Source organism: Thunnus thynnus, chromosome 17, assembly GCF_963924715.1.
Source record: "Thunnus thynnus chromosome 17, fThuThy2.1, whole genome shotgun sequence".
Taxonomy (NCBI): Eukaryota; Metazoa; Chordata; class Actinopteri; order Scombriformes; family Scombridae; genus Thunnus; species Thunnus thynnus.
Window position 1 is genome coordinate 18,139,935 of NC_089533.1, and position 27,253 is coordinate 18,167,187.

General features: G+C 36.8%; 1 protein-coding gene, 1 long non-coding RNA gene and 1 pseudogene across 2 annotated transcripts; all 3 read right to left on the minus strand.

Moving 5' to 3' along the window:
* Nucleotides 1-27,253, minus strand: part of LOC137168334 (uncharacterized) — a 55,643-nt pseudogene that overhangs the window by 14,808 nt on the left and 13,582 nt on the right.
* Nucleotides 1,838-12,693, minus strand: LOC137168224 (uncharacterized). The gene is made up of 8 exons (XM_067570751.1): nt 12,628-12,693; nt 7,988-8,300; nt 6,919-6,941; nt 6,469-6,753; nt 5,030-5,236; nt 3,716-3,787; nt 2,312-2,401; nt 1,838-2,172 (listed from the first exon to the last, which is right to left on the minus strand). Exons 1-8 carry the CDS (start codon nt 12,674-12,676, stop codon nt 1,838-1,840), a joined length of 1,374 nt encoding a protein of 457 aa, XP_067426852.1. The 5' UTR covers nt 12,677-12,693.
* Nucleotides 19,412-27,211, minus strand: LOC137167829 (uncharacterized). Its single transcript, XR_010924200.1, has 2 exons — nt 27,146-27,211; nt 19,412-19,533 (listed from the first exon to the last, which is right to left on the minus strand). It is a non-coding gene; the product is annotated as an uncharacterized lncRNA (long non-coding RNA).

The following is a 27,253-nucleotide window of genomic DNA, read 5'->3' on the forward strand; positions in this document are numbered from 1 at the left end:
AAACTTCTAACACAAGTCAGACAAATGCATTTAAACTCAAATAAACAGACAATTTAATTTTTCCATTCTTCTTCAGCTACAGAGAACATCAGAGATACACAAGCGCATGTCTGAGATAATGAAGATGTTTTATCAGATTGTTTAACCATCATTTCTGAAATAATATCATATCATTTCTTCAAACCTTTTCCTGTCCTTAATCAGGATCTTATCTCTGTCAGGTAGTTGAGTAATGTACACTGGATTCTCCAAATTTGTAGCCCATTGTACAGGTTCAGTTATTATCTGACTTTCAAGGGAAAAAGCCACAAATTTCTGGCAACAAATTAAACAATATAAAAGTGTATGCACCCTTTCTCTGCTTAAAGAGTTAAAATAAACACTAGTTAGTCCTTGGCTCTAGTTATGCTATGGTTTCAAAATAGATAAATAAGTATAGTTCTGCATTAGTGTTATTTGTAGTAGTGTAAAGTAAAGCATTATTATTACAATGATACATCTGTTAAGATGGATTAAAACTGAACTGAACTGAACTTAGAACTGTTGTCAGTGATACACAGAGGAGAAAAATAGATGTTTTAAGTCTTGAATTACTTCTTTTCGGTTTTTACTGTTTGTTAATGTGTATGTGCGTGTTTTTGCATGTGACTGTATGGTCGAGCATTTACTCTTTGCATACTGTACTGTATTACTCTACTTTATTATTTCCATACAACTGAACACACAAAACAAGTGAGATAGTTAGGGTCTATCAGCCCAGTAAGGATGAGTACTGTCGCTCTAATAATAATCAGCAGAATCTTCAGTCTTCAGACTGTTCATCTGCAGATACACCTGCTCTCTGTTGTTGTCTCTGGAGATGGTGAACCGGCCTTTAACTGACTCAGAGTAGTAGATGTAGCTACTGGTCTCACTGATAGTAGCAACCCACTCCAGTCCTTTTCCAGCAGCCTTTTTGATCCAAACATTCCAGTAATGGCTACTGAACCCTGAATATGTGCAGGTCAGTCTGTGAGATTCTCCAGATCTTTTAACCACTGATTCAGACTCAATCAGTGTTTGACCCTCAGCACCTACAGAAAGTTAAACTGTTTATTAGCTACTGTCATGCAGCCATAACATCTTTATACCAGGTCGTCAGAAAAACAACAATGGTTCTTACCTGTCCAGTTAATTGACAGGATGAGAAAAACAACCAAATAATCAGGTCTGATCATTGTAAAAGCACATTGTCTCTGTCCAGTCTGCAGCGTGTATGTCAGTGATTTAGTCTCTGTCATTCATTCTGCAACACATATGTAGAGATGAAAAAGATCAGAGATTTGCATTGACTCCTCCTCCTCAAAGAGAAACACACCACATCACACATATCTCTAGATAAAAAATCAAAAACTGGGACATTTAGAACATATTTCTATATTTTAATAATAATTTTAACATTTATGATGAAGATGATCTCAGATTATTCCACTTTAACATGAATTCTTACCCAATTTAGATTCATTCATATATTCTGATCAGCAGTATTTGTGGGCCATTTATATATTATTCATAAATGTCAATTTACAGTATATTTGTAATTTCAGACCTACTGTACAAAACAATTTATGGGACCATTATTAACCATTACTTTTATAAAAAGGTACATATAACCCTAAAAAACAGGAAGTCACAAACACCAACATCAGCTGTTGCTTTCACAGTGTGCATTCATGTGTGCTTGTGTTTACATGTTTAGAGGTGTTGTCATTATTCTCCTTAGTTAGTTTTATTCCATATCTTCTACTACCACCTGTGGGTCTTTGTAAAAACATCATCTGTGGAGTTTTTGTAAAGCCTATCTGCTTACTTTAACCAGTGTGTATTTGGCACAGTAATACACAGCAGAGTCCTCTGGCTTTAAGTTGGACAGTCTCAGATACACCATGTTGTTGCTGTTATCTCTGGTGATTTCTATTCGTCCTTGCACACTGCTGGAATAATCAGTTCCACTTGCATCGCTATAAATGCGCCCCATCCATCCCAGTGCTTTTCCTGAAGGTTGTCTGATCCAGTGCATACTGCAGCAGCTAAATGTGAAGCTAGATCCCCTGCAGGAGAGACTGAGAGTCTCTCCAGGCTTTTTCACCACTGAACTGGAAGGAATGGACTCCATACTCTGACCTGTACAACCTGATGAGATGAAAGGAGTGATGAACCACAGAATAAAATGAGACAAACAGTCATCTGGGAAGTTTTCTGGTATCACTGACTGACCATCAGTTGATGCTGTCTGATAAAAGATAAAACAACAAGAAGCAGGAGAACTCACAGGACAGAGAGAGAGCAACCAGCAGAAGAGTGAGTGTGTTCATCATCCTGAGGCTGGAGATGTGACCTCTGATGCTCCACAAGAACAACAAGACCAGTCAGCAGGACAGATGTACACTGCACACACTGAAGATTTGCATCAGAGTATCATGGGGAGGGAGTGGCTCATTTACTGGAAGTCTGTTATAGTTGAAGTTATGACTTGTCCTTCCATGCGGAATACAATATCAAATCCAGAGACCCAAAAATAGTCAGAAAGACTGTCTGTATGGTACATGTTAAGTTGAACTCATGTATCAATGATATGAGGGAAATTAGGGTATTTGTTCTGGCCTGCTGGTGGTTTGTATCACTGTAGAGTTTACATGTGCACAGAAATAAACAGTTGTGTCATCAGGCTGCAGATTCAGTTAATGTCACTTTTCTAGTAGAAAGGTTTGTGTGGTGAAGAACTTGTTCTTCAGAACATTATTTGGATCAATTCTGCCTCCTCCCCCCCTATTCAAAATCCAATCCATTGGTTTTCCTTCACGCTGTCTGATCCAACCTGTTGCATAGCTGCTATCAGTCAGAGAATAACCAGAGACCTGACAGGTGATGGTCAAAGACTGTCCAGGCTGCACAACCATTGAGTCTGGCTGGATGAGATCAATACTGTACACACCTTATTAAAATAAGTCAAAAGAAGAATTTGAATTGCTGACAAACACACTTAGACTGATGATGAAAGCAAAATTTTCTGTAGTTTGACTAATTACTATAACATTAACATCAGGTTGGTGGTTTATGATTCAGATTGAATGTTGTTCATTTTCAAATAATGGCATTTTGGGAGAGAAGCTGCATTTCTTTAGACTGATTTCTTGTCAGATGACTAGCTTTTGAAGACAAGTTGGCAACTGAATTTATTTAATTAATTGAACAATTTAATGTTTAATAATGTATAATACTGTCATTCACTGAGTTTGACTGAGTGTCATGTATCAGTGATTGTAATGTCAAAGTCTTTACATAGATGGAAACAGTTGCTGCCAAATTAAATTAAGACAAACATTTAGAAAAATCTAAAGGCTGTTTCTCTCTTCACTGTAACAGTGAACTGGTTTTGAAATGATTAGTGGTCTGAGGGCTCCTCCTCTGGTGGCTTCATGTTACAAGTGTTCAGGCACTGAGGGGTTTTTGTTCAGGTCTGCGCTCCGGCACAGTAATACACAGCAGTGTCTTCAGGCTGCACATTTTGTCCGTTTAGAGTCACTCTGTTGCTGGAAGAGTCTAAGTCGATACTGAACTTATTCTTTAGTGAATCTTTGTAGTCTGTGGTGTATCCAACACGTGCACTTCCAATCCACTCCAGTTCTTTCTCTGCAGGCTGTCTGATCCAAGCTGTAGCATAACTGCTCCTGACAGGTGATGGTCAGACGTTGATCTGGCTGCACAGTCACTGAGGCTGGCTGTGTCAACTGTTCACACTTCACACCTGTGGAGGAAAACATGTTGAGTATTGAATCAGTGTAACAACAGTGAACAGTCAGTGTGCTGTGATCATACTGTCAGTGTCTCTGCCTCAGTGAGACTCACAGGATCCAGCAGCAGCAGCAGCAGCAGAGCTACAGAGAACATGGTTGGTATTGAAGGTGATCTGATGGGAGCTTCTCTTCTTCTGCTGCAACTGACAGCATGATATCAAGTGTTTATAGCAGACTGTGAGGACGTTCACTTTGCATAAAGAAGGACACTGACAGGCTATAAAAGAAGGATCCTGCAGAAATTCTGACACTTTTAATAGGAACACATATATTATGATGCAAGTTTATGGAAAAACTATTATTATTTAGAATTTTTTCTTACAGTTTTTGTTTTTTATTCTTCACAACACAGACAAACACATTTACAGCAACTGACAATTTAAACTCTTTTCAGACATGGATTGACAGGCACTCAGATTTACATAAAATTGACCCTGCTGCTTATTCGGACATGTGACTGACACAGTAAAAAATCAACAAGATTAATGTAAAGAGGTGCATGTCTAAGAGGAGCTTTAGAGATCAGAGCTGCATGTGGGAGGAAACACAAAGCTACAAAAGAACATGTTTGAGTTAATAAAGAGAGACTGTGTATTCTGAGTGTTTAATGGTGTTAAACTGACATTTTTCTGGAAATACTGAAAGTAAATTTTTTGACTTGGTTTGACATGATGAGTTTTTTTACGATGTTGCTCCATTGTCACTTTTATATAGTGAAAATTGCAAATTGGCAAATATCAACTTTGGCATTTTAATGGTTTCAGTGTTGCAGATATTTGAGCCTCTAGAGAGCTGCTCACATACTGAAATTCATGTAAAAACAACAACAAAAAAAGTTTTTTCTTACATGAGAAGAGAAATCAAATCTTTATTAAGAGTTATCATTAAAAATTATGCTCTCTCTCAGGAAATATACTTTAAAAACCAAATTATAGTATCACTGGTTCCAAAAAAGATGTTTGGGTCTGAAGGAATTACATCATTTTCTTGAACCACCTGAGCTGACAAAATACATGATTCATGTGAGTACAAGGGGGTCTGATGAGTATTGTAGGATTTTGTACAGCTGCTCAACCAACTCAGTCACTGTGAGTCTCGAGCACAATAATAAACAGCAGAATCTTCAGTCTTCAGACTGTTCATCTGCAGATACAGCTGCTCTCTGCTGTTGTCTCTGGAGATGGTGAACCGACCTTGAACTGACTGAGAGTAGTAGATGTAGCTACCACCACCATTGCTGATAAGTGCAATCCACTCCAGTCCTTTTCCAGGAGCCTGTCTGACCCAGACCATAGCATAGCTGCTGAATGACAATCCAGATGTTGTACAGGTCAGTTTGTGGGATTCTCCAGGCTTTTTAACTGCTGGTTCAGATTCTGTCAGAGTCTGACCATCAACACCTGTCAAGATGAAAAAGGAAAATAATCAGTTGATTTAAGCTGGTAACTTTTTAACAACAACTTCAACTCAAGATCTGTGAAGATCTTCACCTGCCCAGCAGATAGTTAAAAGCAGCAGTCCCGTCCTATAGTCCATCATGTTCAACTGTGTGTCCACTGTTCTCTGTCATCCTCTCTGCAGTCAGATAAGTAGAGGTGGAAGACATCAAGGTTTTGCATTGACTCCTCCTCACAGCAAAGAGAGAACGGGATTAAAATACTGAAAATTTGCAATAATAATTTCAATATAAAGTTCATACTTATTATCATTAAGTGTTAATAGAAAAAGTAACTCTTGAACAAATGTTGCTTTTTTTGTTTTTCTGACAAAGTGCTCATAACATTCAGGATGTCAGGGGGAAAGAAAACCCCAGTAGGAATATAAGTGAAGAAAACTGATGAGAATATGTGAAAAATATGTAAAAAGAAACAGGTAAATATGTAAAATAAAAAAGGTCAACATTAATCTACAATATACAGAGGACTAAGACATAAAACGTGTTTCAATTTATAATCATTCAGACCAAGCAAATGATAGTTGTCAGTTATTAATGACATTATTTTATTTTAATACCACAGCATATTTAACTTATTTACAGTTTGCTAATATTTTGATCTACTGAGGTCACCTGTAATGTTTGCATCTATACTGGAGACAGATCGTACCAAAGACTGTGAAAGTGTTCTGTAAAGCTCTTGTATTCTCACGAGAAAATGTTACATTTCTAGTCCTGTTCAGTCCTTCCTCTCATTGTTAGTCTAGACTGACAAAAGTAATTTATGTGGAGCCAAAAAAATAAAATTAGAAGTCACATAAAGAAAGATTATTTATGTTTCATTTCTTCTTAGATGAAGAGCTTTCAAAGTGTAGTTGTCAGTTGAAATAATGCTGCAACAAATTCACCACTTGAAATATAAATATTGTGAGTCAGGAAGAGAGAACACTTTTTGATAAATGCCTCCACTGTATTATTTAATATTATTATAATTATGTATCATGTTATATTTATTTTACTTTTTATGGTTAAATATGATCAAATACTGTTTCCTGTTACTGTAACAGTGAACTGGTGTTGAAATCATTAGTGGTCTGAGGGCTCCTCCTCTGGTGGCTTCATGTTACAAGTGTTCAGGCACTGAGGGGTTTTTGTTCAGGTCTGCTGATGGTTTGTGTAATTGTGGGTCTCTGGCACAGTAATACACAGCAGTGTCTTCAGGCTGCACATTCTGTCCATTTAGAGTCACTGTGTTGCTGGAAGAGTCTAAGTCGATACTGAACTTGTTCTTTAGTGAATCTTTGTAGGCTGTAGTGGATCCAATTCTACTTCCAATCCACTCCAGTCCTTTCCCTGCAGGCTGTCTGATCCAAGCTGTCCAATAGCCACTAACAGAATAAGAGACCTGACAGGTGATGGTCAGACGTTGACCTGGCTGCACAGTCACTGAGGCTGGCTGTGTCAACTGTTCACACTTCACACCTGTTAAAAGAAGACAATATGTTGTGACAAAATATCAAAACAAACGAAGAACTGCTGACTATGACAAATCCAGAGAGACTCACAGGATCCAGCTGCCAACAGCAGCAGCAGAGCTACAGAGAACATGGTTTATGGTGAAACTGATGTGCTGTGATCTCCACTGACAGTCTGATGTGAAGTTTTTATAGCTGAGAAACAAGGAGGATCACTGAGTTTGCATAGAATCAAACACATGAAGCATTAATGTTGGTCTAACTGGAGACTACTCAAAGAGTATGTTGTATGAGCCTTGATGAAACTTTTAATCTGCATCTTTTTTCACTGTAATCCATACGGAGTTCTTTTCAGTGTTATTTATTGTCACAAACGTGCTTGTAAACATTGTGGTTACAGACTAATATTCATTTCAAACCCAACAATATACTTGATATTTATTGTTCAATATTTCATTAGAAATGGCAATTTCATTATACACTCAATTGTAACACAATATCTCTGCATTTAATGAAACTACTGTCAGCTTTCTCAAATAATGTTTTTTCTGCTTTTATTTTAAATGTAATATGAGATCAAGTTGTGCAAACTGTGTAAATTCTAGTATAAGCACTAATGACATGATAGTGGTGGATCATGATTGTAGTTACTATGTTAATATTAACTTAGAGGGCTGCTTTATGGACATTTCCATCATGGATAATGAATAACATTCATTAGCATTGCAATATAATGATCACTGGACTCCATGGAACCAAACCGAGCAACCACCAACACTGTCAGCTTTCTCATGTTTACAGTGTAGTTAGTATTTTTGTTGTGTATGGTGTGTGTGTGTGTGTGTGTGGAAGCATGTACTTGCATGATTGTTTTTGTGAGGACCAATTTGAGTTTTAGACCTGGGAAGTGAGGACATTTTAGCTTGTTGTCACTTTCTGACCCTCAAAGGGCTGTTTGAGGGTTAAGACTGAAATGGGTTTAGGTTCAGTTTAGGGTAAAGGTTGGGAATAGGCATTTATTTCCTCACTAAGACAGCTATACAAATGTGTGTTTGTGTGTGTGTTTATACAAATGTGAACATGTATGTGGTCCTTTCTTTAGTCTTTGCATATTGTATGACCACAAAGTTTAGTTTCCATACAGCTGAATACACAAAACAAGTGAGAAAGGTTGAGTCTATCAGGCCAGTAAGGATGAGTACTGCAGGATTTTGTACAGCTGCTCAACCAACTCCAGTCACTGTGAGTCTCGAGCACAATAATAAACAGCAGAATCTTCAGCCTTCAGACTGTTCATCTGCAGATACAGCTGCTGTCTGCTGTCGTCTCTGGAGATGGTGAACCGGCCTTGAACTGACTGAGAGTAGTGTTTGCTACTACCACCACCACTACTGATATAAGCAATCCACTCCAGTCCTTTTCCAGGAGCCTGTCTGACCCAGGCCATGTAGTAGCTGCTGAATGTGAATCCAGATGTTGTACAGGTCAGTTTGTGGGATTCTCCAGGCTTTTTAACTGCTGGTTCAGATTCTGTCAGAGTCTGACCATCAACACCTGTCAAGACAGAAAAAGGAAAATAATCTGTTTCTGTGTTGGCAGGTTTTTAAAGACAGTTTAAACACAAGATCTGTGATTTTTATCACCTGCCCTGAGGATCATTAAAAGCAGCAGTCCTGTCATACACCCCATCATGTTCAACTGTGTGTCCACTGTTCTCTGTCATCTTCTCTGCAGACAGATATGTATAGATGGAGGACATTAATGTTTTGCATTGACTCCTCCTCACAGGAAGGAGTGACCCGGATTGAATCATAGTTGCCTGAGTTTGATGAACTGATACAATTATAATGTATCTTTAGAGTCGTCACTCGAGCCAAATTAATTCGATTAATGTAATTTGAATTCAAATGAGATTGAAATGTCTTCAGAAGATACGTTTTATGCTCTTAATTTTAGTTGTATGAACTTGGATTTTGTTCTTATTACAATAATAACAATATTATACATATTAATTATTCACAAGAAATTCTCAAAGCAAACAAACTACAACCAAAAACACAGCACACAACTGAATAATCACCACATACAGTACATTAAAACACAAAATCTCAACTTTGAGAAAAATATATGTACACACACACACACACACACACACACACATACATATATATATATATATATATATATATATATATATATATATATATATATATGAGTTTGCATAGAATCAAACACATGAAGCATTAATGTTGGTCTAACTGGAGACTAATAGAAGAGTCTGATGACTGTTATTACTGTATATCTGCAAACTGAAAACACACTTGGAAATCACATCTGCTTTACATATGATATTCTAATTTCATTACATTTTTTAATTATTTGTTGACTTTACTTACTTATTTCTTTCAAACAGAAATACAACAACAGCAGCAGGATCATGTAAATATCATGAAAAGTTGAGTTTGCATAAAAGACATTGAATAGTTTCAGTGTTTTCAAATGTTTGAAGACACAGACACACAGAGAAACTTGGACTTTATAGATTACTGCTGTCTTCTCTCAGCAATGGTTTCAATGAAGCTACAGTATGTGATGGAAGAGTCAGATTTTTCATTTATATTAACATTATATTTTTTGTAATGAAATCTTACTTTTAAAGCTCAGTCATACATCAGTGGTACTCAGATGACTGTGTTGTGTAATTGTGAATTAGTTGACCTGAGGACATTAATAATGTGAGACTGTGCAGAGTCTATCAGTGAGGATGAGAGAAGGAGGACATAGGTTTTGTTCATCCAGCTTTAATAAAAATACACAACAGCTCCTTTAGGCTTTCTGTTGTTCATCTTGAGATTTACTTCCTGTCTGTTGAGATGATGAATTGACACTGACAGACTGAGCTGCAGTCACTGCTGATGGTAAATATATTAAGTCAAAATATATGATTCAAAATAAGCTCATTCAAATTCAGAAATGACTTTTGTTTCAAGCACATTTTGACACCATGTACATGACAAGCAGGAGAATCAGGCTTTAGTTCAGTGTAGGATACAAGTGTCAGTCAGTTAAGATTAATGAGAAAAGCAGATCTGAGTGTTTCCTTATTGTAAAAGAGGAGAGAGAAACTTGACACTGACCTCTAGTGATTTTGTAGAGAAATCTACAACTGTTTTTTCCCTCCTTCATATTATGATTCCACATGATTTATAGACATTATGTTGTCTTCATTTACAGAAGGTTTACAGGTTCTTTTTAAGAAAACATCTGAATTATTATTTGTAGTAGTTTGTATTTTCTTTATTTCATCTTAATCTTAACAGTAATCTTAACAACCACAGGGAAAATGCAAGTAAAATGAATGTAAAAGAAATAGGATGTGTTGTAAAAATGTTGATGAGCAATATCTTTTGAACAGACTCCAGCAATGTCATTGTTTCCTCCTGATATTCAACTGTGAACTATAGCAAGATGTGAAGAGGACAGCCAGGGTGGTGGTGAAGTCAGGTCTCCATCAGCAGCATCCATTTAGTCGTACACAGGATCTCAGGTTCAGGTTCTCCTGATGAGTAATAATAAAACACTGAATTAACAACAATTGTATTACCTTAAAGTACTGTTTTCTCTGTGAAAACTAAACTTACACAACAGAGACAATATCGTTTCTGAGTTAGTACATGAGAACAGATCTAAACAGATGACTGCTGAGATGCTTTTGGTTAAGCCAAAATAAATATAAAATATAAATATAAAATATCTAAAAACAGGCACATAGTATGACAAGCACAACTGCAACAAGAGCTGACTAACTTGGCTTTATCAATGGATTTAATTAATAGTCCTATACATGCAGGCGCGCGCGCACACACACATATATATACACACACACACACAAACATACAGAAATACATATACATATACATCTTGGAACACAGTAATTTCACACAGTTTGGTAGTAGATGATAGACTATCAGAGCATTTTGCCATCTTTATCAGACCTAACGTTAGAATAGTTAACTATTAAGTTACAAGGATGAAAAAAACGGTGATGTTTTCACTGTGAAAACACAGTTTTTACAGTGTTGAGCTAGCCAGGGGGTGATACAGGCTAAACACACATAACAGTGCTCTCACATATCCCAGAATTTATAAAGGTAACATCTGTAACGTTAAGGCGTGTTGACAAGTTTCGTAACATGAAGCTGTTTCAGTTTAACACAATGCAGTCAGGTTGGATTTCTGTTAGCTAACAGACCACTAGCTAACATAAGAATGTTAGCACAGCACACTTCTGAGCAGCCAGAAATCGATGTGAATAATTTAAGTACAAAAACTAGCTTGGTGTAATGTCTGGTGTTAGTCAGGACCGAGTGTTTTAATGTTGAAGACACTTATTGATCAGCTGCTGATGTCAGTGACTCCTGCTGCTGCTGCTCCGGACTGACGGCTAACGTTACTCCTCACCACGCTGCAAGAAGTGCACTGTCCACACTGCAAAAAATATCTGTTGAACATTCGACTTCGTGTTCTCCCCTATCTTCCAGTGGTCATTTCTGAATGTTCCGAGTTTGTTGTGTCCTTTATTTCAGAGGACTCTGCAGTTAAATGTTAGCTGGTGAAGTTAGCAAGCTGTAGTAGGTCAGAAAGTCCATCTATGATACCGTCTGACAACTTTACACCGAGCAAAAACAGACAAGAACATGAGCACTCTTAAGTTAAAAAAAAAAAAAAAGATAATGTAGTGAACCAAAGAGCTGTTAAATCCCAAACCGGCTGCAGTGAAGTAAATTACTTTGGCGCCCAGACTGACTCAGTGACGCTGTTCAAATTTGAGATCATGTGATGTTTTTCTTTGGTTCAACCAATCAGTTCACGACTTCACTGACAGCCTGTCATGACCGTAGACTGTGGTCATGACATAGACTGTATAAAAGGTTATGACCTGATAAACGTTGAGACAAGTTTAAAACCTGAAAGTAACAGCCTGCAGAAGCATGAACAAACAAGGTCATCCTGAAGTATTTGAATTCATATGAAAAGAATAATTATTTCAAACTAAGGTTTAAATTATTTAATCTGCACCATGAATTTGAGGGTTTTATTTGAAGGTATTACAAAATAATCTTCAAATTAGTGATTTTCTTTACAAAAGGGAAATTTGTTACCTCATATAGAGTAACATAATGGTGTCTGCAGTAGTATCAATATTACTGTGATTTTCTACAGTAACATAATGGTTACTGTGATTTTCTACAGTATCATAATGGTTACTGTTATTTTCTACAGTAGTGTGTTCACCACTGTGATTTCTACAGTATCGTTATGATTACTGTGTTTTTAGGCCTAATATACAATACTATATTGTAAAAATATTCACCGTAATTAACTGTGCAGAAACACAGTAAATTACTGTGGATTTCACAGTAATTTTTTACAGTGTACTGTAGGATTTTGTACAGCTGCTCAACAAACTCAGTCACTGTGAGTCTCGAGCACAATAATAAACAGCAGAATCTTCAGTCTTCAGACTGTTCATCTGCAGATACAGCTGCTCTCTGCTGTCGTCTCTGGAGATGATGAACCGGCCTTGAACTGACTGAGAGTAGTATTTGCTACTACCACCATAACTGCTGATAGCTGCAATCCACTCCAGTCCTTTTCCAGGAGCCTGTCTGATCCAGGCCATCCAGTAGCTACTGAATGTGAATCCAGATGTTGTACAGGTCAGTTTGTGAGATTCTCCAGGCTTTTTAACTGCTGGTTCAGATTCTGTCAGAGTCTGACCTTCAACACCTGTCAAGACAGAAAAAGGAGAATAATCAGTTTCTTTAAGTTGGTAACTTTTTAACAACAACTTCAACTTAAGATCTGTGAAAATCTTCACCTGCCCAGCAGATAGTTAAAAGCAACAGTCCTGTCCTATAGTCCATCATGTTAAACTGTGTGTCCACTGTTCTCTGTCATCCTCTCTGCAGTCAGATAAGTAGAGGTGGAAGACATCCAAGCTTTGCATTAACTCCTCCTCACAGCAAGGAGAGAACTGCATTGAAGTGCATAAAATGTGCAATACTCTTTTACATTGCACAAAACAAAAGTCGCAGTGGAAAGTAAACAATTTGTCATTTTCTTTGCAGTTGGATCAGTGAAGTTGGAAGTCAGCCAAGTTTTGAATTGACTCGTCCTCACATGGAGGATAGAATTTGGTCTTTTGTTTGTTGTGCAAAACAATAATGTAATAATTTCAACACAAGCTAAATTAATTTTGAATTAGAAAATCTATATTTGAAACTTCTACTTAATCAGAATTGTCTTCAAAAGTTGAATTTTGTGTTTGAAGTTTGAGTTGCAACCATCTCGTGTTGTTGGATATCAGAGTATCACTCAACAAATACATATTTTAAACACACTCACAACTGAATTATCATGACACAAAATCTTAACTTTGCTAAAACATGAGATGAATCTCACCTCAGATAACTAAAATGATTTTCATACACATGAACAAAAACCAATGGCTGCCTACAAGAAAGGACATCTAAAATGTGATGAACCATTTTTAAAAATGGTGAACATTAATCTACAATATGCAGAGGACTAAGACATCAAACAACCTGTTTTAATTTATAATCATTAATAATAGTGCAGAGCAAGAGAATATTAACACTATTGTTAGTTTTATATAACTTTATTTTATTTTAATACCACAGCATATTTAACTTATTTACAGTTTGCTAATATTTTGATCTACTGAGGTCACGTGTAATGTTTGCATCTATACTAATGAAGTGTTCTGTAAAGCTCTTGTATTCTCACAAGTAAATGGAGAAAATGTTACATTTCTTGTCCTGTTCAATTTTTCCTCTCATTGTTAGTCCAGACTGACAAAAGTAATTTATGTGGAGCCACAAACTAAAACTAAAAGTCACATAAAGAAAGATTATTTATGTTTCATTTCTTGTTAGATGAAGAGCTTTCAAAGTGTAGTTGTCCACTGAAATAATGCTGCAACAAATTCACCACTTGAAATATAAATACTGCAAGTCAGGAAGAGAGAACACTTTTTGGTAAATGCCTCCACTGAATTATTTAATATTATTATAATTGTTGTTTCTTTCTTATATTATAACAGTGAACTGGTGTTGAAATCATTAGTGGTCTGAGGGCTCCTCCTCTGGTGGCTTCATGTTACAAGTGTTCAGGCACTGAGAGGTTTTTGTTCAGGTCTGCTGATGGTTTGTGTTATTGTGGGTCTCTGGCACAGTAATACACAGCAGTGTCTTCAGACTGCACATTCTTTAGAGTCACTGTGTTGCTGGAAGAGTCTAAGTCGATACTGAACTTGTTCTTTAGTGAATCTTTGTAGTCTGTGGTGTATCCAACACGTGCACTTCCAATCCAACCCAGTTCTTTCCCTGGGATAATAATCTCAAATCTTGGCAGAGAAGTTGAAAGTGTTTTTTTTTGTTTTCTTGGCAAAATTACAAAAAAAAAACACAGTTTTTTTTCTTTGTATGGAAAGGAAAATGTTTTTTTAATGTAATCAATAAGAATCATAAAACACTGATATAAAAATATTTAAATTAATCACATCCTTGTGGTCTGGAAAAGTCAAGCATCTCAAATGCTCCTTTATACTGATATATATTTCAGGTCAAAAACATTTAAATACCCAACAACTTCTCTGTCAGAGAGTAACTGGACACATATACTCTGCTGAATATTATTCATTTAATTTTACATTTACAACATCTGCCTGGTTGAGTCTTGCTGGTTGCTGGGAATTTGTGCAGGTCTGTTGGTGGTTTGTATCACTGTGGGGCGACATACACAGTAATACACAGCTGTGTCCTCAGACTGCAGATTCTGTCCTTTTATTGTCATTGTTCTAGCAGAAGTGTCTCTGCTGTAGCTGAACTTGTTCTTCAGAGCATTATTTTGATAAAAGTCACATCCTCCCCACTGATGGAAAATCCAGTCCATTGGTTTTCCTTCACGCTGTCTGATCCAACCTGTTGCATAGCTGCTATCAGTCAGAGAATAACCAGAGACCTGACAGGTGATGGTCAAAGACTGTGCAGGCTTCATTCAGTGTTTCTAATGTGTTTATTAGTGTGAATCCACTGAAAGCTCCTCACAGGATCCAGCTGCCAGCAGCAGCATCAGAGCTACAGAGAACATGGTTGATGTTGAAGCTGAACTGATGTGAGCTCTTCTGTCCTCTCACTGACACACACACACACACTTCACTTCCTTATGAGTCATATTTATTTACATGTCGTTGAATTAATATTTATCTATTTCTTGTTACTTCTATTCATCACTTTGAGGTGAAGAGTTCAGTCTTTCTTATCAAGTGTCCAGACTGAATAGGCCTATATAGTGTGCACTATGATACATTGTTAATTTAGTGAACTTAAAATGGTGCTATGATTTTATTTTAAATGAATTACCATTTATTCATGTATTATTGTAGATAAACTGATTTTAGTCTAATACTGAGTGTTGCATGGATAAGATTTTGTGTAATAATGGATAAAATCACCTGAAAGGGGGAAGTGACTCGGACAGACCAGTGGATTGTACTTAATGTTTTAATTTGCTTTTAACTTACTTTTCTCAGAATATGACCCGGTCGTATTCAGTTAGTTAGAACTTTATTTCATTCCTCTGTAGCGCTGTAAATATTATCATCCAAAAAAACATTAATAAATAGTTATCAAAATCTGTCTTTGGTGAGTCTACTGTGAATGAATTGAAAGTTATATATACTCTCACATGGAAAAGGATATATATCTGTAATTTTAATTAAACATTTATTACTGTATATGTAAATTCATCATTTGCCAAGTATTCTGCAGCTGTGTGGAGGTTTGGAGTTTTACATAAAATACTTTTTTGTTGTATCAGTGTTGCAGATTTTTGAAGCCACAGACATTCAGAGCCTGTAGAGAGCTGCTCAGATACTGAAATTCATGTAAAAAAATGTTGCTTTAGGTAAGAAGAGAATTAAAATCTTTCTGAAGAACTGTCATTAGGATTCTTTCTTTAAAAACCCAATAGGTAATGAGTGATTAACCATATGAGATAGTTGGAGTTTTTCAGCCCAATGTTGATGAGTATTGTAGGATTTTGTACAGCTGCTCAACCAACTCAGTCACTGTGAGTCCCGAGCACAATAATAAACAGCAGAATCCTCAGTCTTCAGACTGTTCATCTGCAGATACAGCTGCTCTCTGCTGTTGTCTCTGGAGATGGTGAACCGGCCTTGAACTGACTGAGAGTAGTATTTGCTACCACCACCATAATTGATAGCTGCAATCCACTCCAGTCCTTTTCCAGGAGCTTGTCTGATCCAGGCCATCCAGTAGCTACTGAATGTGAATCCAGATGTTGTGCAGGTCAGTTTGTGGGATTCTCCAGGCTTTTTAACTGCTGGTTCAGATTCTGTCAGAGTCTGACCATCAACACCTGTCAAGACAGAAAAAAGAAAATAATCAGTTGATTTAAGCTGGTAACTTTTTAACAACAACTTCAACTCAAGATCAGTGAAGATCTTCACCTGCCCAGCAGATAGTTAAAAGCAGCAGTCCTGTCCTATAGTCCATCATGTTAAACTGTGTGTCCACTGTTCTCTGTCATCCTCTCAGCAGTCAGATAAGTAGAGGTGGAAGACATCAAAGTTTTGCATTGACTCCTCCTCACAGGAAGCAGAGAACTGAATTGAAGTTTTTAAAATATGCAATACTCTTTTACGTTGCAAAACAAAAGTCGCAGTGGAAATTAAACAATTTGTCATTTTCTTTGCAGTTGGATCAATGAAGTTGGAGGTCAACTAAGTTTTGAATTGACTCGTCCTCACATGGAGGATAGAATTTGGCCTTTTGTTTGTTGTGCAAAACAATAATGTAATAATTACAACACAAGCTAAATTAATTTTGAATTAGGCAATCAATATTTGAAACTTCTATTTAATCAGAATTGTCTTCAAAAGTTGAATTTTGTGTTCGAAGTTTGAATTGCAACCATCTCGTGTTGTTGGATATCAGAGTATCATTCAACAAATACATATTTTAAACACACTCGCAACTGAATTATCATGACACAAAATCTTAACTTTGCTAAAACATGAGATGATCTCACCTCAGATAATTAAAATGATTTTCATAAACATGAACAAAAACCAATGGCTGCCTACAAGAAAGGACATCTAAAATCTGATGAACCATTTTTAAAAATGGTGAACATTAATCTACAATATGCAGAGGACTAAGACATCAAACAACCTGTTTTAATTTATAATCATTAATAATAGTGCAGAGGAGCAAGAAAGAAGTAACACTGTTGTTAGTTGTTTATAACTTTATTTTATTTTAATACCACAGCTTATTTAACTTATTTACAGTTTGCTAATATTTTGATCTACTGAGGTCACCTGTAATGTTTGCATCAATACTGGAGACAGATCCTATCAAAGGCTGTGAAAGTGTTCTTTAAAGCTCTTGTATTCTCACGAGTAAAAGGAGAAAACGTTACATTTCTTGCCCTGTTCAGTCCTTCCTCTCATTGTTAGTCCAGACTGACAAAAATAATTTATGTGGAGCCACAAACTAAAACTAAAAGTCACATAAAGAAAGATTATTTATGTTTCATTTCTTGTTAGATGAAGAGCTTTTAAAGTGTAGTTGTCCACTGAAATAATGCTGAAACAAATTCACCATTTGAAATATAAATATTGTGAGTCAGGAAGAGAGAACACTTTTTGGTAAATGCCTCCACTGTATTATTTAATATTATTATAATTATGTATCATGTTATATATGTTTTGCTTTTTTCATGGTTACATGTGTTCAGAGACTCTTTCCCTTTATTGTGAACTGGTGTTGAACTCATTAGTGGTCTGAGGGCTCCTCCTCTGGTGGCTTCATGTTACAAGTGTTCAGGCACTGAGGGGTTTTTGTTCAGGTCTGCTGATGGTTTGTGTTATTGTGAGTCTCTGGACTCGCTGCAGATTCTGTCCGTTTAGAGTCACTGTGCTGCTGGAAGAGTCTGCATTGATACTGAACTTGTTCTTTAGTGAATCTTTGTAGTATGTGGTGCATCCAACACATCCGCTTCCAATCCACTCCAGTCCTTTCCCTGCAGACTGTCTGATCCAATGTGTGCGATAGCTGCTAAGAGAATAAGAGACCTGACAGGTGATGGCCCGATGTTGACCTGGCTGCACAGTCACTGAGGCTGGCTGTGTCAACTGTTCACACTTCACACCTGTTAAAAGAAGAACATTTTGTGTGACAAATTATCAAGTTACACTGCAAAAGAAGAACTGCTGACTATGACAAATCCAGAGAGACTCACAGGATCCAGCTGCAGCAGCAGCAGCAGAGCTACAGAGAACATGATTTATGGTGAAACTGAGGTGCTGTGATCTCCAGTGACAGTCTGATGTGAAGTTTTTATAGCTGAGAAACAAGGAGGATCACTGAGTTTGCATAGAATCAAACACATGAAGCATTAATGTTGGTCTAACTGGAGACTAATAGAAGAGTCTGGTGATTGTTATTTCTGCAAAGTGAAAACACACCTGGAAATCACCTCTGCTTTACATATGATATTCTAATTTCATTACATTTTTTAATTATTTGTTGACTTTACTTACTTATTTCTTTCAAACAGAAATACAAAAACAGCAGCAGGATCATGTAAATATCATGAAAAGTTGAGTTTGCATGAAAGACGTTGAATGGTTTCAGTGTTTTCAAATGTTTGAAGACACAGACACACAGAGAAACTTGGACTTTATAGATTACTGCTGTCTTCTCTCAGCAATGGTTTCAATGAAGCTACAGCACGTGATGGAAGAGTCAGATTTTTAAATTATATATATATTATATATTTTTTCGACTGAAGTATAATTTTGAAAGTTCAGTCATACATCAGTGGTACTCAGATGACTGTGTGTCACGTAATTGTGAATTAGTTGACCTGAGGACATTAATAATGTGAGACTGAGAGTCTCAAATGACTTTTGTACATTTCAACGCCATGTACATGTCAAACAGTTGTATCAGGCTTTATCTCAGTACAGGGTTCAAGAAAAGCAGATCTGAGTGTTTCCTTATTGTAAAAGAGGAGAGACAAACTTGACACTGACCTCTAGTGATTCTGTAAAGGAAACTACAACTTTTTTTCCCCTCATATTATGGTTCCACATAATGTATAGACATTATATTGTCGTAATTTACAGAAATATTTTTTTCAAACATATTCTATTATTATTATTTGCAGTAGTTTTTTTTTTCTTTATTTCACACCCAGACAAATGTATCATGATTTTTGATGTTTCTCATGTTTAGTAAAAATATTGTTGAGGAACACACAACTTTAAGTAATGCAGAGACAAATGTTGCTGTAATTTATTATTAAACGTACTGTATTACTAAATGCTAGCAGCCCAGAAGATGAGTACTGTAGGATTTTGTACAGCTGCTCAACCAACTCCAGCCAGCAGAATCTTCAGTCTTCAGACTGTTCATCTGCAGATACAGCTGCTCTCTGCTGTTGTCTCTGGAGATGGTGAACCGGCCTTTAACTGACTGAGAGTAGGATTTGATACTACCACCACCACTACTGATAGCTGCAATCCACTCCAGTCCTTTTCCAGGAGCCTGTCTGACCCAGGCCATAGGATAGCTGCTGAATGTGAATCCAGAGGTTGTACAGGTCAGTTTGTGGGATTCTCCAGGCTTTTTAACTGCTGGTTCAGATTCTGTCAGAGTCTGACCATCAACACCTGTCAAACCAAAAAAAGAAAACAGTCACTTTCTGTGTTGGCAGGTTTTTAAAGACAGTTTAAACACAAGATCTGTGATTTTTATCACCTGCCCTGAGGATCATTAAAAGCAGCAGTCCTGTCATACACCCCATCATGTTAAACTGTGTGTCCACTGTTCTCTGTCATCCTCTCTGCAGTCAGATAAGTAGAGGTGGAAGACATCAAGGTTTTGCATTGACTCCTCCTCACAGGGAGAGAGAACTGGATTGAACTTTTTAAAATGTGCAATACTGAAAAGCTTCATCATGATAATGAAGTTTTAATACAAAAAAGTAACTCCTGAAAAAATGTTCTTCATAGTGTTATACTTTGTTTTATTTCTTTTATCTCTTTTTTTCTCACAAACTCTTCATAACTCATATTCAGAACTTCAGACAAAAGAAAACCCCAGTAAGCATAAAAGTGAAGAAAAATGATGAAAATACGTCAAAAATATGTAACCCCTCAGTACATGGATATAATTTATCTCTATCTTCTTTAGTCAATAATAATAAAATATCCAATCAAAAATATAAACTCTTTTACTTTGTGTAAAAAAAAAACTCGCAGTGGAAACTAAACAATTTGTCATTTTCTTTGCAGTTGGATCAATGAAGTTGGAAGTCAACCAAGTTTTGAATTGACTCGTCCTCACATGGAGGATAGAATTTGGCCTTTTGTTTGTTGTGCAAAACAATAATGTAATAATTTCAACACAAGCTAAATTAAGTTTGAATTAGGACTGAGAAAAGTAATTTATGTGGAGCCACAAACTAAAATTAAACGTGTCATAAAGAAAGATTATTTATGTTTCATTTCATGTTTGATGAAGAGCTTTTAAAGTGTAGCTGTCAACTGAAATAATGCTGCAACAAATTCACCACTTGAACTATAAGGGAGAGAGAACACTTTTGGATAAATGCCTCCACTATATTATTTTATATTATTATAATTGTTGTTTCTTTCTTGTATTGCAACAATGAAGTGGTGTTAAAATCATTAGTGGTCTGAGGGCTCCTCCTCTGGTGGCTTCATGTTACAAGTGTTCATGCACTGAGGGGTTTTTGTTCAGGTCTGCTGATGGTTTGTGTTATTGTGGGTCTCTGGCACAATAATACCCAGCAGTGTCTTCAGGCTGCACATTCTGTCCGTTTAGAGTCACTCTGTTGCTGGAAGAGTCTAAGTCGATACTGAACTTGTTCTTTAGTGAATCCTTGTAATATGTGGTGTGTCCAGCTGCTGCACCTCCAATCCACTCCAGTTCTTTCCCTGCAGGTTGTCTGATCCAAGCTGTGTTATAGCTGCTAAGAGAATAACCTGACAGGTCATGGTCAGACGTTGATCTGGCTGCACAGTCACTGAGGCTGGCTGTGTCAACTGTTCACACTTCACACCTGTGGAGGAAAACATGTTGAGTATTGAATCAGTGTAACAACAGTGAACAGTCAGTGTGCTAACTACATTAAAACAGAATGTGAAGTGACAACAAAATCATGTAACAGTACAAGTTTTCTGCAGCTGTGTGGAGGTTTGGAGTTTTATATAAAATACTTTTAATGGTTTCAGTGTTGCAGATGTTTGAGCCTCTAGAGAGCTGCTCACATAAAAAAACAAAAAAAAAAAAGTTTTTTTCTGACAAGAGAAGATGATTCGAATCTTTTTTAAGAGTTATCATTAAAAATTATGCTCTCTCTCAGGAAATGTACTTTAAAAACCAAATTATAATATCACTGTTTCCAAAAAAGATGTTTGCATCTGAAGGAATTACATCATTTTCTTGAACCACCTGAGCTGAGAAAATACATGATTCATGTGAGTTAAAGGGGGTCTGATGAGTACTGTAGGATTTTGTACAGCTGCTCAACCAACTCAGTCACTGTGAGTCTCGAGCACAATAATAAACAGCAGAATACTCAGTCTTCAGACTGTTCATCAGCAGATACAGCTGCTCTCTGCTGTTGTCTCTGGAGATGGTGAACCGGCCTTGAACTGACTGAGAGTAGTAGATCTCAGCACTGTCATATCTGATTATTGCAACCCACTCCAGTCCTTTTCCAGGAGCCTGTCTGATCCAGGCCATCCAGTAGCTGCTGAATGTGAATCCAGAGGCTGTACAGGTCAGTTTGTGGGATTCTCCAGGCTTTTTGACTGCTGGTTCAGATTCTGTCAGAGTCTGACCATCAACACCTGTCAAGACAGTAAAAGAAAAATAATCAGTTGATTTAAGCTGTAAAAAAAAACTTTTTAACAACAACTTTAACTCAAGATCAGTGAAGATCTTCACCTGCCCAGCAGATAGTTAAAAGCAGCAGTCCTGTCCTATAGTCCATCATGTTAAACTGTGTGTCCACTGTTCTCTGTCATCCTCTCAGCAGTCAGATAAGTAGAGGTGGAAGACATCAAGGTTTTGCATTGACTCCTCCTCACAGCAAGCAGAGAACTGCATTGAAGTTTTTAAAATATGCAATACTCTTTTACTTTGTGTAAAACAAAAGTCGCAGTGGAAATTAAACAATTTGTCATTTTCTTTGCAGTTGGATCAGTGAAGTTGGAAGTCAACCAAGTTTTGAATTGACTCGTCCTCACAGGGAGGATAGAATTTGGTCTTTTCTTTGCTGTGCAAAACACATAATAATGTAATAATGTAATAATTTCAACACAAGCTAAATTAATTTTGAATTAGGCAATCTACATTTGAAACTTCTACTGAATCAGAATTGTCTTCAAAAGTTGAATTTTGTGTTCAAAGTTTGAGTTGCAACCATCTCGTGTTGTTGGATATCAGAGTATCACTCAACAAATACATATTTTAAACACACTCGCAACTGAATTATCATGACACAAAATCTTAACTTTGCTAAAACATGAGATGAATCTCACCTCAGATATTTAAAATGATTTTCATGAACAAAAACCAATGGCTGCCTACGAGAAAGGACATCTAAAATCTGATGAACCATTTTTAAAAATGGTGAACATTAATCTACAATATGCAGAGGATTAAGACATCAAATCACCTGTTTTAATTTATAATCATTAATAATAGTGCAGAGGAGCAAGAAGTAACACTGTTGTTAGTTGTTTATAACTTTATTTTATTTTAATACCACAGTCTATTTAACTTATTTACAGTTTGCTAATATTTTGATCTACTGAGGTCACCTGTAATGTTTGCATCTATACTGGAGACAGATCGTACCAAAGACTGTGAAAGTGTTTAGTAAAGCTCTTGTATTCTCACAAATAAAAGGAGAAAATGTTACATTTCTTGTCCTGTTCAGTCCTTCCTCTCATTGTTAGTCCAGACTGACAAAAGTAATTTATGTGGAGCCACAAACTAAAACTAAAAGTCACATAAAGAAAGATTATTTATGTTTCATTTCTTGTTACATGAAGAGCTTTTAAAGTGTAGTTGTCAACTGAAATAATGCTGCAACAAATTCACCATTTGAAATATAAATATTGTGAGTCAGGAAGAGAGAACACTTTTTGGTAAATGCCTCCACTGTATTATCTAATATTATTATAATTATGTATCATGTTATATATGTTTTGCTTTTTTCATGGTTAAATCACATATATCTCTAGATAAAAAATCAAAAACTGGGACATTTAGAACATATTTCTATATTTCAATAATAATTTTAACATTTATGATGAAGATGATCTCAGATTATTCCACTTTAACATGAATTCTTACCCAATTTAGATTCAGTCAAAAATTCTGATCAGCAGTATTTGTGGGCCATTTATATATTATTCATAAATGTCAATTTACAGTATGTTTGTAATTTCAGACCTACTGTACAAAACGATTTATGAGACCATTATTAACCATTACTTTTATAAAAAGGTACATATAACCCTAAAAAACAGGAAGTCACAAACACCAACATCAGCTGTTGCTTTCACAGTGTGCATTCATGTGTGTGTGTGTTTACATGTTTAGAGGTGTTGTCATTATTCTCCTTAGTTAGGTTTATTCCAAACCATATCCTCTACTGCCACCTGTGGGTCTTTGTAAAAACATTGTCTGTGGAGTTTTTGTAAAGCCTCTTTGCTTACTTTAACCAGTGTGTATTTGGCACAGTAATACACAGCAGAGTCCTCCGGCTTTAAGTTGGACAGTCTCAGATACACCATGTTGTTGCTGTTATCTCTGGTGATTTCTATTCATCCTTGCACACTGCTGGAATAATCAGTTTTACTTGCATCGCTAGAAATGAGCCCCATCCATCCCAGTGCTTTTCCTGCAGGTTGTCTGATCCGATTCATACTGCAGCAGCTAAATGTGAAGCCAGATCCCCTGCGGGAGAGACTGAGAGTCTCTCCAGGCTTTTTCACTACTGAACTGGAAGGAATGGACTCCATACTCTGACCTGTACAACCTGATGAGATGAAAGGAGTGATGAACCACAGAAGAAAATGAGACAAACAGTCATCTGGCCAGTTTTCTGGTATCACTGACTGACCATCAGTTGATGTTGTCTGATAAAAGATAAAACAACAAGAAGCAGGAGAACTCACAGGACAGAGAGAGAGCAACCAGCAGAAGAGTGAGTGTGTTCATCATCCTGAGGCTGGAGATGTGACCTCTGATGCTCCACAAGAACAACAAGACCAGTCAGCAGGACAGAAGTACACTGCACACACTGAAGATTTGCATCAGAGTATCATGGGGAGGGAGTGGCTCATTTACTGGCAGTCTGTTAGAGTTTAAGTTAAGTTTTTGTTGTTGTTTTTTTTTAATATAGCTTGTGCTTCCTCCTACAATATCACATCCAGAGACTTGAGCACTTATTTATTTATACTTTTTGAAGTTTTGTTATTGACCCAAAAATAGTGAGAAAGACTGTCTGTATGGTACATGTTAAGTTGAACTCATGTATCAATGATATGAGGGAAATTAGGGTATTTGTTCTGGCCTGCTGGTGGTTTGTATCACTGTAGAGTTTACATGTGCACAGAAATAAACAGTTGTGTCATCAAGCTGCAGATTCAGTTAATGTCACTTTTCTAGTAGAAAGGTTTGTGTGGTGAAGAACTTGTTCTTCAGAACATTATTTGGATCAATTCTGCCTCCTCCCCACCAATTCAAAATCCAATCCACTGGTTTTCCTTCACACTGTCTGATCCAACCTGTTGCATAGCTGCTATCAGTCAGAGAATAACCAGAGACCTGACAGGTGACGGTCAAAGACTGTCCAGGCTGCACAACCATTGAGTCTGGCTGGATGAGATCAATACTGTACACACCTTATTAAAATAACTCAAAAGAAGAATTTGGATTGCTGACAAACACACTTAGACTGATGATGAAAGCAAAATTTTCTGTAGTTTGACTAATTACTATAACATTAACATCAAGTTGGTGGTTTATGATTCAGATTGAATGTTGTTTATTTTCAAATAATGGTATTTTGGGAGAGAAGCTGCATTTCTTTAGACTGATTTCTTGTCAGATGATGAGCTTTTGAAGACAAGTTGGCAACTTAATTTATTTAATTAATTGAAAAATTTAATGTTTAATAATGTATAATAGTGTCATTCACTGAGTTTCACTGAGTGTCATGTATCAGTGATTATAATGTCAAAGTCTTTACATAGATGGAAACAGTTGCTGGAAAATTAAATTAAATTAGGCTGTTTCTCTTTTTACTGTAACAGTGAACTGGTGTTGAAATCATTAATGGTCTGAGGGCTCCTTCTCTGGTGGCTTCATGTTACAAGTGTTCAGGCACTGAGGGGTTTTTGTTCAGGTCTGCTGATGGTTTGTGTTATTGTGGGTCTCTGGCACAGTAATACATAGCAGTGTCTTCAGGCTGCACATTCTGTCCGTTTAGAGTCACTCTGTTGCTGGAAGAGTCTAAGTCAATACTGAACTTGTTCTTTAGTGAATAGTTCTTTTGTAGTCTGTGGTGTATCCAACACGTGCACTTCCAATCCACTCCAGTTCTTTCCCTGCAGGCTGTCTGATCCAAGCTGTAGCATAATCGCTCACAGAATAAGAGACCTGACAGGTGATGGTCAGACGTTGACCTGGCTGCACAGTCACTGAGGCTGGCTGTGTCAACTTCACACCTGTGGAGGAAAACATGTTGAGTATTGAATCAGTGTAACAACAGTGAACAGTCAGTGTGCTGTGATCATACTGTCAGTGTCTCTGCCTCAGTGAGACTCACAGGATCCAGCAGCAGCAGAGCTACAGAGATAATGGTTGGTATTGAAGGTGATCTGATGAGAGCTTCTCTTCTTCTGCTGCAACTGACAGCATGATATCAAGTGTTTATAGCAGACTGTGAGGACGTTCACTTTGCATACAGAAGGACACTGACAGGCTATAAAAGAAGGATCCTGCAGAAATTCTGACACTTTTAATAGGAACACATATATTATGATGCAAGTTTACGGAAAAACTATTATTATTTAGAATGTTTTCTTACAGTTTTTGTTTTTTATTCTTCACAACACAGACAAACACATTTACAGCAACTGACAATTTAAACTCTTTTCAGACATGGATTGACAGGCACTCAGATTTACATAAAATTGACCCTGCTGCTTATTCGGACATGTGACTGACAGATTAATGTAAAGAGGTGCATGTCTAAGAGGAGCTTTAGAGATCAGAGCTGCATGTGGGAGGAAACACAAAGCTACAAAAGAACATGTTTGAGTTAATAAAGAGAGACTGTGTATTCTGAGTGTTTAATGGTGTTAAACGGACATTTTTCTGGAAATACTGAAAGTAAATTTTTTGACTTGGTTTGACATGATGAGTTTTTTTACGATGTTGCTCCATTGTCACTTTTATATAGTGAACATTGCAAATTGGCAAATATCAACTTTGGCATTTTAATGGTTTCAGTGTTGCAGATATTTGAGCCTCTAGAGAGCTGCTCACATACTGAAATTCATGTAAAAACAACAACAAAAAAAGTTTTTTCTTACATGAGAAGAGAAATCAAATCTTTATTAAGAGTTATCATTAAAAATTATGCTCTCTCTCAGGAAATATACTTTAAAAACCAAATTATAATATCACTGGTTCCAAAAAAGATGTTTGGGTCTGAAGGAATTACATCATTTTCTTGAACCACCTGAGCTGAGAAAATACATGATTCATGTGAGTTAAAGGGGGTCTGATGAGTACTGTAGGATTTTGTACAGCTGCTCAACCAACTCAGTCACTGTGAGTCTCGAGCACAATAATAAACAGCAGAATCTTCAGTCTTCAGACTGTTCATCTGCAGATACAGCTGCTCTCTGCTGTTGTCTCTGGAGATGGTGAACCGGCCTTGAACTGACTGAGAGTAGTATTTGCCACTACTATCACTGTAGATAAAAGCAATCCACTCCAGTCCTTTTCCAGGAGCCTGTCTGACCCAGACCATAGCATAGCTGCTGAATGACAATCCAGATGTTGTACAGGTCAGTTTGTGGGATTCTCCAGGCTTTTTAACTGCTGGTTCAGATTCTGTCAGAGTCTGACCATCAACACCTGTCAAGATGAAAAAGGAAAATAATCAGTTGATTTAAGCTGGTAACTTTTTAACAACAACTTCAACTCAAGATCTGTGAAGATCTTCACCTGCCCAACAGATAGTTAAAAGCAGCAATCCTGTCCTATAGTCCATCATGTTAAACTGTGTGTCCACTGTTCTCTGTCATCCTCTCATCAGTCAGATAAGTAGAGGTG

Coding starts and splice junctions, on each gene's coding strand:
- LOC137168224 (XM_067570751.1), bottom strand. CDS start 12,676: ATGATGGACTATAGGACAGGACTGTTGCTTTTAACTATCTGCTGGGCA. Junction 6,942..7,987: donor TATTGTGCTCGAGACTCACA/GTGACTGGAGTT, acceptor CTTGTTTCTCAG/CTATAAAAACTTCACATCAG. Junction 6,754..6,918: donor TAAAAACTTCACATCAGACT/GTCAGTGGAGAT, acceptor TTCTTTTAACAG/GTGTGAAGTGTGAACAGTTG.